This window comes from Diuraphis noxia, unplaced genomic scaffold, assembly GCF_037042655.1.
Source record: "Diuraphis noxia isolate RWA-SAM2 unplaced genomic scaffold, SU_Dnox_SAM2 contig0003, whole genome shotgun sequence".
In the NCBI taxonomy this organism is placed as follows: Eukaryota; Metazoa; Arthropoda; class Insecta; order Hemiptera; family Aphididae; genus Diuraphis; species Diuraphis noxia.
In genome coordinates, this window is record NW_028301713.1 from 52,618,648 (window position 1) to 52,632,392 (window position 13,745).

At 27.4% G+C, this 13,745-nt stretch overlaps 1 protein-coding gene across 4 annotated transcripts in view; it reads left to right on the top strand.

Moving 5' to 3' along the window:
- Positions 1–888: 888 nt before the first annotated feature.
- LOC107173448 (uncharacterized) overlaps positions 889–13,745 on the top strand; it is a 33,072-nt gene continuing 20,215 nt past the window's right edge. For all 4 annotated transcript variants that reach the window (XM_015523995.2, XM_015524012.2, XM_015524003.2 and 1 more), the window contains exon 1: positions 889–1,162. In XM_015523995.2, coding sequence (XP_015379481.2) covers positions 1,115–1,162 — 48 coding nt within the window. In that variant the 5' untranslated portion in view covers positions 889–1,114. The remainder of the gene's footprint in view (positions 1,163–13,745) is intronic.

Consider the following 13,745-nt stretch of genomic DNA (forward strand, 5'->3'; position numbering starts at 1 on the left):
ATTGTGTAAATGCAATCACAAATATGTAATTAACGGAAGATGTAAGCTCTAAACTGAGATAAGAAAAATAATAATCTATTAAATACTCGTACAACCATCAAAATCCCTGACACCTGTGCGATTCATGCCAGATATAAAATTTAGAACTATTAACGTAAATAATTTGAATCTAAAATTAATGTAACTATATTTTATAATAATAGATCATCAAAGTTTTTGGGTCATAACAGTAATCTATACCGTACTTACTGCGAAATTTAATTTTACATAATAATAAAAGCGCTTATGCATTTATTATTTAATGAACAATATCGTAGATTTTTACGGCTATTAATTATAATTATTATCATCATTGATAATTTTTAATATTATGATATATATAAAATATTAAACTATTGATATTTCTTTTAAATATCTTTTTTGTGCTTTTTTCCTACCAATTTTGGCGCTAATGATTAATTTTTGGAGTAATTATGTCATATACGAGTAATATATAGCCAATGTAATTTGAGTATGTCTAACTATAAGTATATTAAATACATATATTATGGATGAAATGTGTTGCACACCATACGCGCGTGCGTATAAAATATATTTATAATAATCGCATTCGAATACATATGGGTTTCCAGATTCCACCGATCGTGCAGGAAAAAATAATCCGTGTCCGGGGTCAAATGTGGCATCCGCGGGACCTTGACCGCTGGACCCCGGGCTCATACAGTAATACTACAGTTTTTATCGTACCTATGATGATTTTTTTTCGTTTCGCTCGTACCTACCACCGCCGCAGCCGCTTCCGTCGTTATCTTCTTTTTGGCCGCAGCGGCGGCGTTAAAGTCTCCCGGTGCAGACTGGTCCGGCTTTCGCTATATATAAGAACGAAACACCAACGGTTCGTACTCTTTACGCCGGAACAAACCAGTCCGCAAACAACGCACCCGCGATTGTAATCGCACATACACACACACTGAGGTATACGTTCACTCTCGTCTGCCGCGTCGTCTCGCACATAACATTAACATTAAAAATATACACATTCACGCACGCGAACGTAACATAGCTCCGGTCGTTCGGGTTCCAGCAGGATAACCCATACGAGCATCCGGACGCCATGCACCTGCAACGGGACGGCAAAATGTCTCTGAGACCGTGTACAAACGTGAGTACTTATTTTTATTTATAACCGTAGTGTTATATCATAATATATCTGATTGGAAGATTTATCGAACAAAGATTTAAAAAAGCACATTAGCACAGCATTCCGAAAAAGTTATTTTAATGGAAAGTAATATCATTGTTAGAACAATAAATACATTTTCTTTTTCGCTTAAGATGGTTGATGAGATTTTGATGTACAAACCAAATCATTGTTATGTACGAATTTATATTTTTAATAGTTTAACAATTTTTAGTTTGTTACTTTTCTTTTACTTGTAGGTATTGGTTTTTGGTATTATAAACTTAATCGACTTAATACACTAAAATTAACTTAATATACGAGTTGTAAAAATTTTAAATTTTGAAATGCATTAACTAGGTACATAAGCAGTATACTTAATAATATTATTATGAAGGTACCTTAGTTATAACCTAGTTATTTCAGCTGTCTTAATTTTACGGATAATATAATAAGTAGTGTGCATATTTTGTAGTTATATACAATTATAGATTTGAAAAAAATATAAATGCATAAAGTGTAAGGTCACTTGAATAATATTTACCTATGTTGTCATTTTTTTTTTTTTAATAACATATATAAAGTACTAAAATCTAATTAATTAATATTTCACAACCATTAAATTAAAAACCATTAATATTACTTTATTTTGGCATGTCTAAATCTAGCTATAACAGATTTAACAGTACCTATCTGCAATATTGGTATAAATACCTAAAAAAAAAAAAAAATACTTCTTTCTCTCTCTCTCTCTCTCTATATATATATATATATATTTGTATGTACAATTATATTTCTTAGAATAAAAACATAACAGTTTTAATAAACTTATAAACTTTAAATTTTTTAACGATTACCATAGTATTGGTTCTTACAGCACTTATCTGTAATATTCTATAATGAAAAAAATACTTAGTTTAATTACTTACTAAAGTTATAATAGTTTTATATTTATAGCTAATAAAATAAAAGAATAGGCACAATTTAATTAAATATTCATAATAGTCTTTGATAGATATAAAACAAATGTTCAACTCCACTTTACTAGACTTAATATAATTATAACTTATAAGTTATAGTCAATTAATTATTTAGTTGGAATTAGACACTAACATGTCATACATTAAAAATAAAAAAGAAAAAACATTGGTAACATATTTTTAAACATCACAATTGTTTGGTAATTTTATATGTGGCCAGTTAATAAAAATCAACGCAAATGCTTATATTAGCTTAAAATGAAACAAAACAAAATAGTAGATATGAATTTTTTTAGTAAATATTTTTAAGTAATGTGTGATATATATATATATATGATATATATGATATATATATAATACCAGGTTTATATAATACATATATGGTAACATAATTTAGATATTTTAAAATTTACACAAATAGACTATAGACAATCGCTTAGATATGTTGTTGTTCATTTTAGTCATGTAATTTAAGATAAGTGTTTCAACCATATGCAAATTGATAACTATAACATTGTGGTCAAATAAGTCAGCGGTCAGTGCAAAATAGTTCTACTACCACGATTAACCAGGTTTTTTAGTTAAAATTTGTTGATAATTCTTCATGTTTATGTAATATTTTATAATATATAGTGAGTGAGCAAAAAATACTAAAAAAAAAACAAAAATTGTTTGAAAAAAAAAATGTAAAATGTTTCATTGATTTTAAACGTATTATTGTTTCACAAATAAGGGAAGTTATTAGCACCAAGAAATAATGGAGGTACTTTTTATACTTTTAAAGTGATACAATTTACTTTTTTTTAAATATTAATTAATTTTGATACTAATTTATTTACCTACCTCATATTTTATATTTTATTAGTCATAGTTAATTTATTTGATTCACTTTTATTTAGTAATTAGTATTCTAGTATTCTAGTATTATATTTTAATTAATCACACGTATAATAACGTATTATTTCATAAACTTTTTGTTATTTGAACTAACGTTATAAAAAATATTAGTTAAATAATAAAATATATAACTTTTTTAATATTAAAAAAATAACACTATTATTCAAGCTCGGATTATTATTATTTAGTATTTACCAATTAATAGATATTGTCTGAAATATTGAGTATGATCATCTTGGTTCTGTTAAATGATAAATGTACTAAAAAATACTTCATCAAATTAAATTAAATTTTAAATATATGTACTCAATAATTAAAAATTATTATAATTTAATTTATGATGGATATTATTACAGGTTTTAGCATGATAATTTATTGTTAATTTAAGTACAAATTTTTCATTAGATAATGATGTAAATGATATGTAATAGGTGCGGTACCTGTATTTATTAAATAAATAAATTATACGCTAATGTATTCATTATTTTTCACACAAAACTAAAGATTAGTGTTATTTTTAAAACTCGTTTATAAATTAATAATGATGTCGAGACGCATCAGCTTATAAAGAATAATATTGTCTATCATCGACGTTTATAATGTATTCAATAATGACATTATAGTAATAAATTATTAAGTCGTAATTGAAGATGCGAACGAATGTAACATTGATCTAGGTCGTAATCAAGGTGTGACATCTAGGTAACCTTCTTACACTATCTTTCCTTATAATTTTGATGATGATATACATAAATTGCACAATAAGTGTTTTTATTGTTTTAATATCCACTTATCTAAATATATGCCTTACAGATTCTCAAATTGGTATTTATAAATTTCCAATGTGTTTAATTTTTTTTTTAATTCCAAAATCATATAATTAATTGTTTCTAGACTTCAACATAAATCTTTAAACTATGAACATTTAGTTCGCTGATTACCTAATATGCAATTTAGTCTATTGTCATACACAATGGATACAACGTAATACATGAAATTGGCATACATTCAAATATTAGTTAATATCAAGTATTGAAATTTAGTTTATATCAATTACTGAATTCATAATATTAATTTAATGTATATGCACATAAAAATAACTTCTCACAGACGGATTTTAAAACTTTTAATTTCTAACTCTGTGCAACAATTTATTCTATAAATTTTTTAAAACTACAAGCAAAGCACATTTCTAGTTTGTAAAACTACAAGTTATAATAAATTAAAGCTACGAAATCATAATGGCATTTTTTCTTAACTGGTTTGGTCACTATTTTCCTAATCATTAAATCATATATTATGATAAAATGTTAAATAATAATGGATTGTATCAAAATCTTTGGAAGTATAAACATTATTTATGCATCTGAAATTGTTTGTATTTCGATAGATTGAAAACCCAATTACGTTATACTATGTTCTTACAAAATTATAAAATCAGAAGATATTAGTTGATTATAAAGAAACATTGTTTTGTTGAATAAAGTATTATCGAATTTAATTCTAAAAGTTTTGAATACATTTCTTATTTATTTAATGGGCAATTACTTTTACTATTTAAATACTATGTAAAAAATGTACAAAGGTAATTTTAATTAAAATTTAATTACATACATTATTGAAATAAATACATAATAAGAGTACATAAACATAATATATTAATGTTTGGTGTTCAATTTTAATATACTATTACCACTATATTTTTCACAAAATTCTGCAATTCAATTTTAAGTAGCTTCTTGTTTTTTATATTAAACACAATTTTTTTTTCATTAATTCATTTTTGTTCATTTTTATTGAAGCATAGTTGCAGATAAATACTTATCAAACTCATTGATTGTAAAGAATCTGATTACAATACTATACTTAAATTTGAATTTGTTTGTGACAAAATTTTAATTTATATTTATTTATTATGATAGGGACTTTGTGAGTATAATATACTGATTAATTGTCACGTAAGTGTCCTATTGTTAAATGTTACATAACACCGTTATTTTTAGACTGCATATGCACAGTAACCTCGGATCACGTGTTATTTGCGTATAAAATATTTTTTTTTCAATCATAATTCGTCAATTTGTTCGTTCGTGGCTATTGGATATTGGTACTTATACCACCGACATGCTAATAATGACAAAGTTTATTAATCGTGACTCAGATAAATCTTGAACGTTAGATTTATCTGTTTGTCGTTCGTATGGGTACCTATATAAAATATATTGACATTGTGCCATAACACACATTCGAGATTAATACTTTAAGCCACGACAACATAATTTATTTTTATTTTATAAATGTATCATAGCTTAGAATCGATACCTATATTTATACGTCGTGTCGTATTTTATCAAAGTGCAAAAATAATACGTTTCAATCAATATTTTCGGTTACTTTTCATTAGAGTTTTAATCCGAAATATTACGGTGACGTTATGAAGTTTTGGTATACGACTTGATGTTTTTAGTTTAATCAATTTTTATACCGATCTAAATGTAAATAATAAGTCAATACGTTTTTGACACGTTTCGTTGTAACTTGTAATAATAATTTACGTAATACCGTGTTCTGTATAATATTTTTCGCGTAGCGTCTCTCCCGGATAGGAAATAAATAAATTACAACGTTCAAAACCAATTTATTAAAAACGCCGTTCTTTCATATCTCCATTGGCTTTGTATTAAATGGATTAACTTAATATTATTTATTGATTACTTAAAGACCGCTGGGCTGAATAGTTGAGTTACGTTATTAGGTACATATAGATACTAAGCGTAGTACGTAGGCTAGTCGTGGTTTTAAACGTATACCGCGTCAAATGCCAATCGATAATGCACGGTTGGACAACATTTAATGCAGCCGATTACAAGCAGAATACCAAAACCGTTAAGTATTTATCAGGCTGATAATGATATGTTTGTGTAAACACATAATACTATTGTATCATATGTTGTTATGTGTGAACACTGAAAAACAGAAACTCAATAATGAGTAATAATTACTGTCGTGGGTCTTCAGGTGCTCGTTTAAAATATCTCGTAGATCTTCCCAGAGAGCTCATTAAATTAAAAACGATATACCCAACATAGTACCTAACATAAATATAATGGTTGACTAACGAGACTCGTAACATCATTCGTGGGAAGTCCGTCAAGTCTATAAGGGATGAGAGGCGTACCTATAGATAGGTTTGAAAATTATTATCTTTTACACAAGTTAGATATTTTATGGAATTAACGTGAAGTTGATTATTGTATGTAGGAGGCTGAAAATATTTCAGTTTGTTCGTCTTTTGCACGAGTGATTTTGTCACGTCGGTGTCAAAGTATTTACGATTAGCGGTACGACGATAATTTTGGTGGAACGTACGTTGTTTGTTTATTTTACTAAGAAATTATTATTTTTTTTTTTTAGATGTTATGTTAAGTAGGTATATAGAGACATATAATTTAAGAACCTCTCAAAAATTATACTCTCACACAAAAATTGTATTTAAATTGTTGTTAAAAATCATTTTTCACGTAGTTAAAGATTTTGCGTGTGGATTAGAGGTCTTATTGTTTTCAATTTCTAAATCCAAACAGTTATAATTTATTTGAATTTTAAATGAATTTTTTCATTGTTTGTTATAAATATCAAATAAAAAATAATACTCATCATACAACATTATACATTATGAAACACATAACATAGCATACATAGCGCACTAGTAATATAGTATACTTTTGTATGCTATATTGTATTATATTATAATGTTATAATATACCGATGATAAATGTGGTGCAAGTTGGATTTTCAACAGGAGATGGTTAAAGATAAATAATTACACTTTGGATAAACATAAAATCAGGTTAGAAAGAATAAAGCTTAAGAAAACTTTTCTTCTATTGATATAACAGACAATATACAAATAATTGTTAAAAAATAAATGAAAAAACAACATTAGGTTACAAAAATTATGACTTTTTTGTACTAGTAAAAACTATGCTGATTTTCGTTATGATGATGTTTAGAATAAGTTATAATTATAATATTAGTTAGTGTATTATTTTATAATTAGAATGATAAAATATTTATTGAGTTTTTAAAAATGAAAAATTTGCATCATACATGCATCTGTGTTTTTAATTAAAAGTTATTTTGTAATTTAAACTTTGGGTTACCTAATACATAATATGTCGTACAACGCACGTTACGTTTGGTTTACTACTATGAATTTTTTCATATGATTGTAATTATTTATCTATTATGGAATGTATTGACATATTTTAATATTAACATTTATTCGAAATAAAAGAGTAAATAGTGATGTATTATGAATTTATCTTTTATTTTTTCTCATTATTCCAAATTAAAAGAGAAGATAGCATATAATTTTATCTTATACTGATAATATTATAACAATTGATACGAAAAAAATTTTGTTCGTAACTATATAGAACATTATGTTTATTTTAATGATGATGTCTAATATGATTATATTGTATATTAACTAACATTAAAATCATCTTCGCGCGTGACATTATTCAAATTATTTTTTATATAATATATAATTAGCTATTAATTGTCGTGACCAAAAACGCGTATACCTAGCTTAAATCGAATAGGGTAAATTATTAATTTATAGTTTAGTTCTGGCATATAATAAATTGTTGTTACTTTTTAATAAAAACCCTATTGAACCATTCGGTCAAGGGTGTATAACACACTATCTCTGGCCTAAAAAAGTACGCACGTTTTTCTTGCTATTCAAACAAGTAATGAATAGGTATTTCACATATTAAACGGGGCAATTTTCTGACACACCCCGATTGTTTGGGATGAATCATTTTTAGAAAAATGTTTACTTATACGTTCACCAATATCCTGTATTATGTAATATAATTTATCAATGTAATATAATTTATCAGCCAGTTGAAAAACATCTTTGCCAGATGGATGACAGCTTTAATAAGAATTTGACTTTGGTCAAAATTACAATTCCGTCACTGAAAACATAAATTACAGATTAGGTACATAGTGAAATAACTTGAAACCGTTTGTTTGTGAAAATAACGCGCATTATATAGTTATACCAAATTAAATGACTGAAGAAGTGAATGTATACAGATTTCAAAAAAAAAAAAAAAAAAATATACGAAACTGATGACATTTCATTTCCATCGGGCTTTGAAGAAATGTTTGGTATGAAATTGGATAGATTTAATGTTGATAAATTGATGTTCCGTTCAGTTGTTTTTTAAAAAACAAAACTATATAATGTACGAAGCTGGTTTAGACGCAAACAGTCATTTACTGATAGAAGTGTACGATTTATAACAATATAGTATAATGTTTTCCAAGTTTTGGTAAAGTATTTTAAAGAAAATCAATATCATAGACGACGAAACTAATGGCTTCTCCAATATCCACTTTAATCTAATGTATATAATACTACCTGGAAATCTGCTCTTAAGTATCGTTATTTCTATTTTTTTTTTTCTATGCCGGTTAAACGTGATTTTCAAAACGACCTATCATCGTGTCACACGTGTCACGTGATTTTGACCGTATAATATGCGTGCACTTTGTAAAATACCAGTCTTATAATTTATAAAACTTGGCAACCGTTCAAGAGAGATGCGTGGGATAGGGTGCATACGTCTGCTGCCCAGGTGATTTTATGTGTGTTTCCTTCCACGTTGGACGATCGTAAATATCGTCTGTTATTTTGTTTATACGCGTCTCGGCTGTCTTTAGTTGGAAACAATGCGTTTTCGATTTTATTTCCCTTCGGGACAGAACGGATTGCAACACATTCCACATAGCTGTGCGTCAATATGGAAAGTATAAGTAGCCAATGTGACGCATAAACCTGACAGATACGGCGGGTGGTCTTTCTATTGTTTTTTCGGTCACTGTGTCGTTTCATAACAGCATACGAGTATAATATTATAATATTATTATTAGCAATGCTAATGCTATAATATGTCTAAGTGCCTTGGGTTTGTTTCTAAACAAATCATTACACGCCTATTGCAGTGGGCGACACGTAAGCTGCAAGAAGAAGATAGTAATATTATTATATTGTTATAAAAATATTTCGCGAAATAGATTTTTTTTTTTTTAATTAGAAATTTATATCTACTGCTCCGAGGTAGCCGTTTAAGTTTTTTACTTTTTTACAAAACCAAATATTTTTTTGAAATAGATTTTTAATTACCTGACGAATGTTTGACAACAATAAACGGAAGCTTCTGTGAGTCTCATAACTGATTTCGATAGTTTGCCTGGGGTCGTATTGATTTTACAGCTGATAAAAAAAGAACAATACATAAGCAGTGATTCAAAATGTATAAGATACTATAAAAAAAATCAATTATTTATTAAATTAAATCTTTTTTATACACAACTTATTTATTTATACACACGCGAAATATAATACAGTTTTTAAAGTTCTTATACAAAAACCTGGACAAAGAACGAGATGCAGGATTACTCATTTCACTTTGCTATGACCTCTTCTCTGTGTTAAGGAAATTATTTTTTTTATCAAGTTTATCATATAATGAGATAAAAATATGTCATTGATGCATTTTTTTTTTTTAATTAAAACTAAACGGTTAATGATTTCTTCACTATTTATAATTTGTAAATATTCATTTCTTTAGGAGGTTAACTATATACCAAATCTTACTTTTTATATTTTAGGTTCTGAGTGGAGTGAAATGTATTGTTCTTAAAAATAAATTATGTTTTTTTATTTCCGAAGACATTTTTTCTATAAGAAAATAATGTTCCAATCGTCAACATTCATCAAAAATGTACTCATTACTGTTTTTAAAATAATCTTAATAAATAAAAAATAATTAGAATTTAATTTAATGATTTGTCAACTGTCTGTTTACTCAATGTGAGAGTACTTATCTTAATTCCTAAAACCAATCATTCAAATTATAATAATGAAACGTATTGAAAGTAAAAACAATAATTTAAACCGTAGGTATACGTTTTTATTTGTACTTAGCAAATAGTCATATAATATAATATTTTCTATAGGTGTAATATATTTTTTTTAAGCGATTCTCATATTACATTATTACATGATCGATGATCGATAATATTTTAAACCGTTACAACAATATGGTCGTATAAGTATGAACGTTACCCTAACCATCACGTTTCTCGGTAGCACACACAGCTGTATAACTTGTCTCTCTCTTGGGTTGTTACAGCACTATTATATTAAGTATACGACGACTACAACAATAATTATCATTAACAATAATTCCGATGTCTCCAAAGCCAGTCGTAGCGCCTCCGTGTCGAATTCAATTCGTCGGAAATGTTCCGTAGTACCTACCCACCCACCTACACACACACACACACGGACTTATGCCATATTATGCACTACACGAAAACAGCTCCTACTCCTTTGACGTTCAGGACATCATCAACTTGGCGACAAGGTTAGACATGTTGCTGTGTAGATGCTGTCGTGGTCGTCGTCGTTGTATAATAGTAATATTTGAGTGTGAGTTATGTATAGACACGATATATTATAAGCGTTCAATGTTTACGGCCGCAAAACGCGTAATATATCCATGCATGTGCCCATAATTATAATAATAATAATGATGATGATGATGAATAATAGCCAATGCGAAACGCGTTATGAGCGTGACGGCCGATACCGTTTTGGTCGTAAGTACATTGAACGAGTCGCTTCGGTCCTCCCTTATTATGATTGGGATTTACCATTATTTTCCATAACGTATACAACTGCACTGCTCCCCATGCAAGATATAATTACAACGACAATCGTGACTTGTGTTGCGCAACACCGTGGCATTTGTAGTTTGTTTCTTTATATTTTATTATTTTCGTTTTCCCCATTTAGATCATTGTCGCTGCAGCTGTGTGGGAATTGTTAGCTGGCGGTTTTAATTTCACGGTCGGACATCGTTCTGTGTCGATAGATGATGATATAGTAATCACATATGCATGTAGTGCGTATATATTAATGGGAAAAAATAAGACTACACTATCGTTAAATAATGAAAACGTAATTCGAAACACTTCAATTTCATCGTAATATTATCAAAACGATGTGACTCAAGTGTGTAATCTACACATTGTTGTTACCAGATTTACTTTATCTGCAGCACTTCCTACATTTTTTTTCTATTAAAGAATAATGAAGTATATTACTATTTTCGTTTGGCTGAATGATCTGTTTTTAATAATATTAAAATTCAAGAGTAATAGACACAGGTTACACGTGATACAGGTCATACTTATCAGTTATACAATATTCGAATCTCGTAATTTAACAGCCATTTACATTGTTGATATGATTATGACAGTCCGCGAGATTGTGAATTCGTGACAGATATTCCAGCCTCCCCTCTTACCGAAAAATGACGTAATTTGGGTTTTAGATGGTTTGTCATATCTTGAATTCATACATGTATGACATATACTGGAAAATTAATACTTATTTTAAAGTTATAGTTTCGTACAATTTTATATTAGTTTTAATATATTAATACAATTACGATACTAAAGAAAAACAAAACATTTTTTTAAACTATTATTTTGATAAAATATGTTAATTGTTGAAATTTTAGGTATATTAATTTAATTTGAATTAAAAAAAGATATTTTAAGAATGAAATATTTTAAATTCATAACGTTATGATGCATATTTCTTTTTATGTTAATGTTTTTTTTATTTAATTTTTTTTTGTTCAATGACTAATTTAAAGTTTAAGAGAAGTACCTATAAATATATGAATATTTAAATTTTAAATTTTAAACTTTAAGTGTAGTTTTTGGTAGAAAATTGGATTTAGTTGGTTTTATGAGGGGAAGAGAGGAGTCAAAAGTAAAAATTCCACGTACATTCTTTATAAAATATCCTTACAACTATAATAGTCTGTTGGACCGTGTGTCAGATACATGCTCAACTCAAAATCATTTTCATATTATGCATAATATTTATGGATATCATATTAAAATTTAACACATTCATTTATTACAATGAATACCTATACCAATGAGGTTTAGTCAAAATCTTCCATATTATACAACACAATAATATAATGGCTAAGCAAATTTTTTTAAGTTACAACTTTAAATTGTATATCACTTACTCACTTACTATAAAGTATAAATTATAGATAAAGACTTAAATAATTTTTTTTTCATGTATCACATAGTTCTATTCGAGAATGATTTTCTGTTATATATTTTAATTTAAAAGAATATTTCAAGTCACCATCATACATTTTATGCGTTTTAACAAATGGTTCTACAAAACAATTTGAAAGCTTATATTTATACTTATGAAATAATCTTATTAAAGTTAAATGTTATGGAAATTTTATAAATTTTCTTGTCTAGTTAGATTGCGTTTACAAATAAAAAATACCAATAACATTATCTACACGTGCGACGTGCTTAAATGTATTGTAGCGTCGAAACAGTTTATCATCATACTAATTATTTTAAATAAATAGTTCAAAAACTATTATACGTGAAATTAAGCAATATCAACTTTCTAAATAGTTTTGATCGTGTCCATCTAGCGTGATGAACTAGCAATATTTATCATTTAAATCGATACTAGGAATGTCGGAATCATCCTCTTGACGATTTCGTAAACTGCACTTGAAATAAAATAGCAAATCATTGTTAAAACATTCATAATATTGTATTATAAAAATAAAATTGACTAATTATATTATAAATTAAAATAAATCATTATTATAAATTTTTAAATATAACTGTTACATTTTGTCGATAATGCTATGAAAAGCTATAATACTTCATATTATTATATTCATTTTACTTCATATCGGTTTCATATTTTGAAAAAAGGAAAAAACTTATACCTGACAACCCAACCTTCTTTTTCTAATTCATCTCATACATATTATAATTTTTAGAAAAAGAAAAACTTATTACATTATTATTGCAAAATACTGTAAAACATTTAAAAAAAAAAAAAAAATCGGTTTCAAACTTTTTAAGCCAGCCTATTTTAGAGGACTATTCAGCAGTTAAAAAGTGTACATGTATTTAAAACAAATAATGTATTCAAAAGTTTTGTGCACGGATCGGTGAAAAAGTTACTTATATAATATTATGTATATTAATGTTTGCACACGTAAGCTTGATAAAGTCGTGAAGGTTTAATTCGAGCAAAATTTAAGAATCACAGGTCACATATTGCAGCATTGTGGTACTTTTACCACTCGTTTATATTTATTCGCATTCGTTTCCGGAGTATATAATATGCGAAATGACATTAAAAATGTGTCAAACTGCATAGATACCTACGTATACACTACACTATAATATGTGCCTACAATCTACATTTCACGTGGATCACGACAGCGATTAATTATTATCATTATAAGATGGAACGAAAACAAAAACAAAAAAGTGAAATAAAAAAATATTAGATGCTGCTTGTGTGTAGTTGTGTAGTATTATATCTCCAGCACGTCTGCAGATCTATTGTCGGAGTTCGCGCCTTCGTCCATTGTTGTATGTATTATTTCACATGTGTGGGCAAATATTATGTAATCCGTATTCGTACGCACTACACACACACACACGCATATATATATATGCATTATATTATATGTATACGGTGTTCCGGGGAACGGTGTCTTTTCGGTATACTACAGGGAAGCAATGCG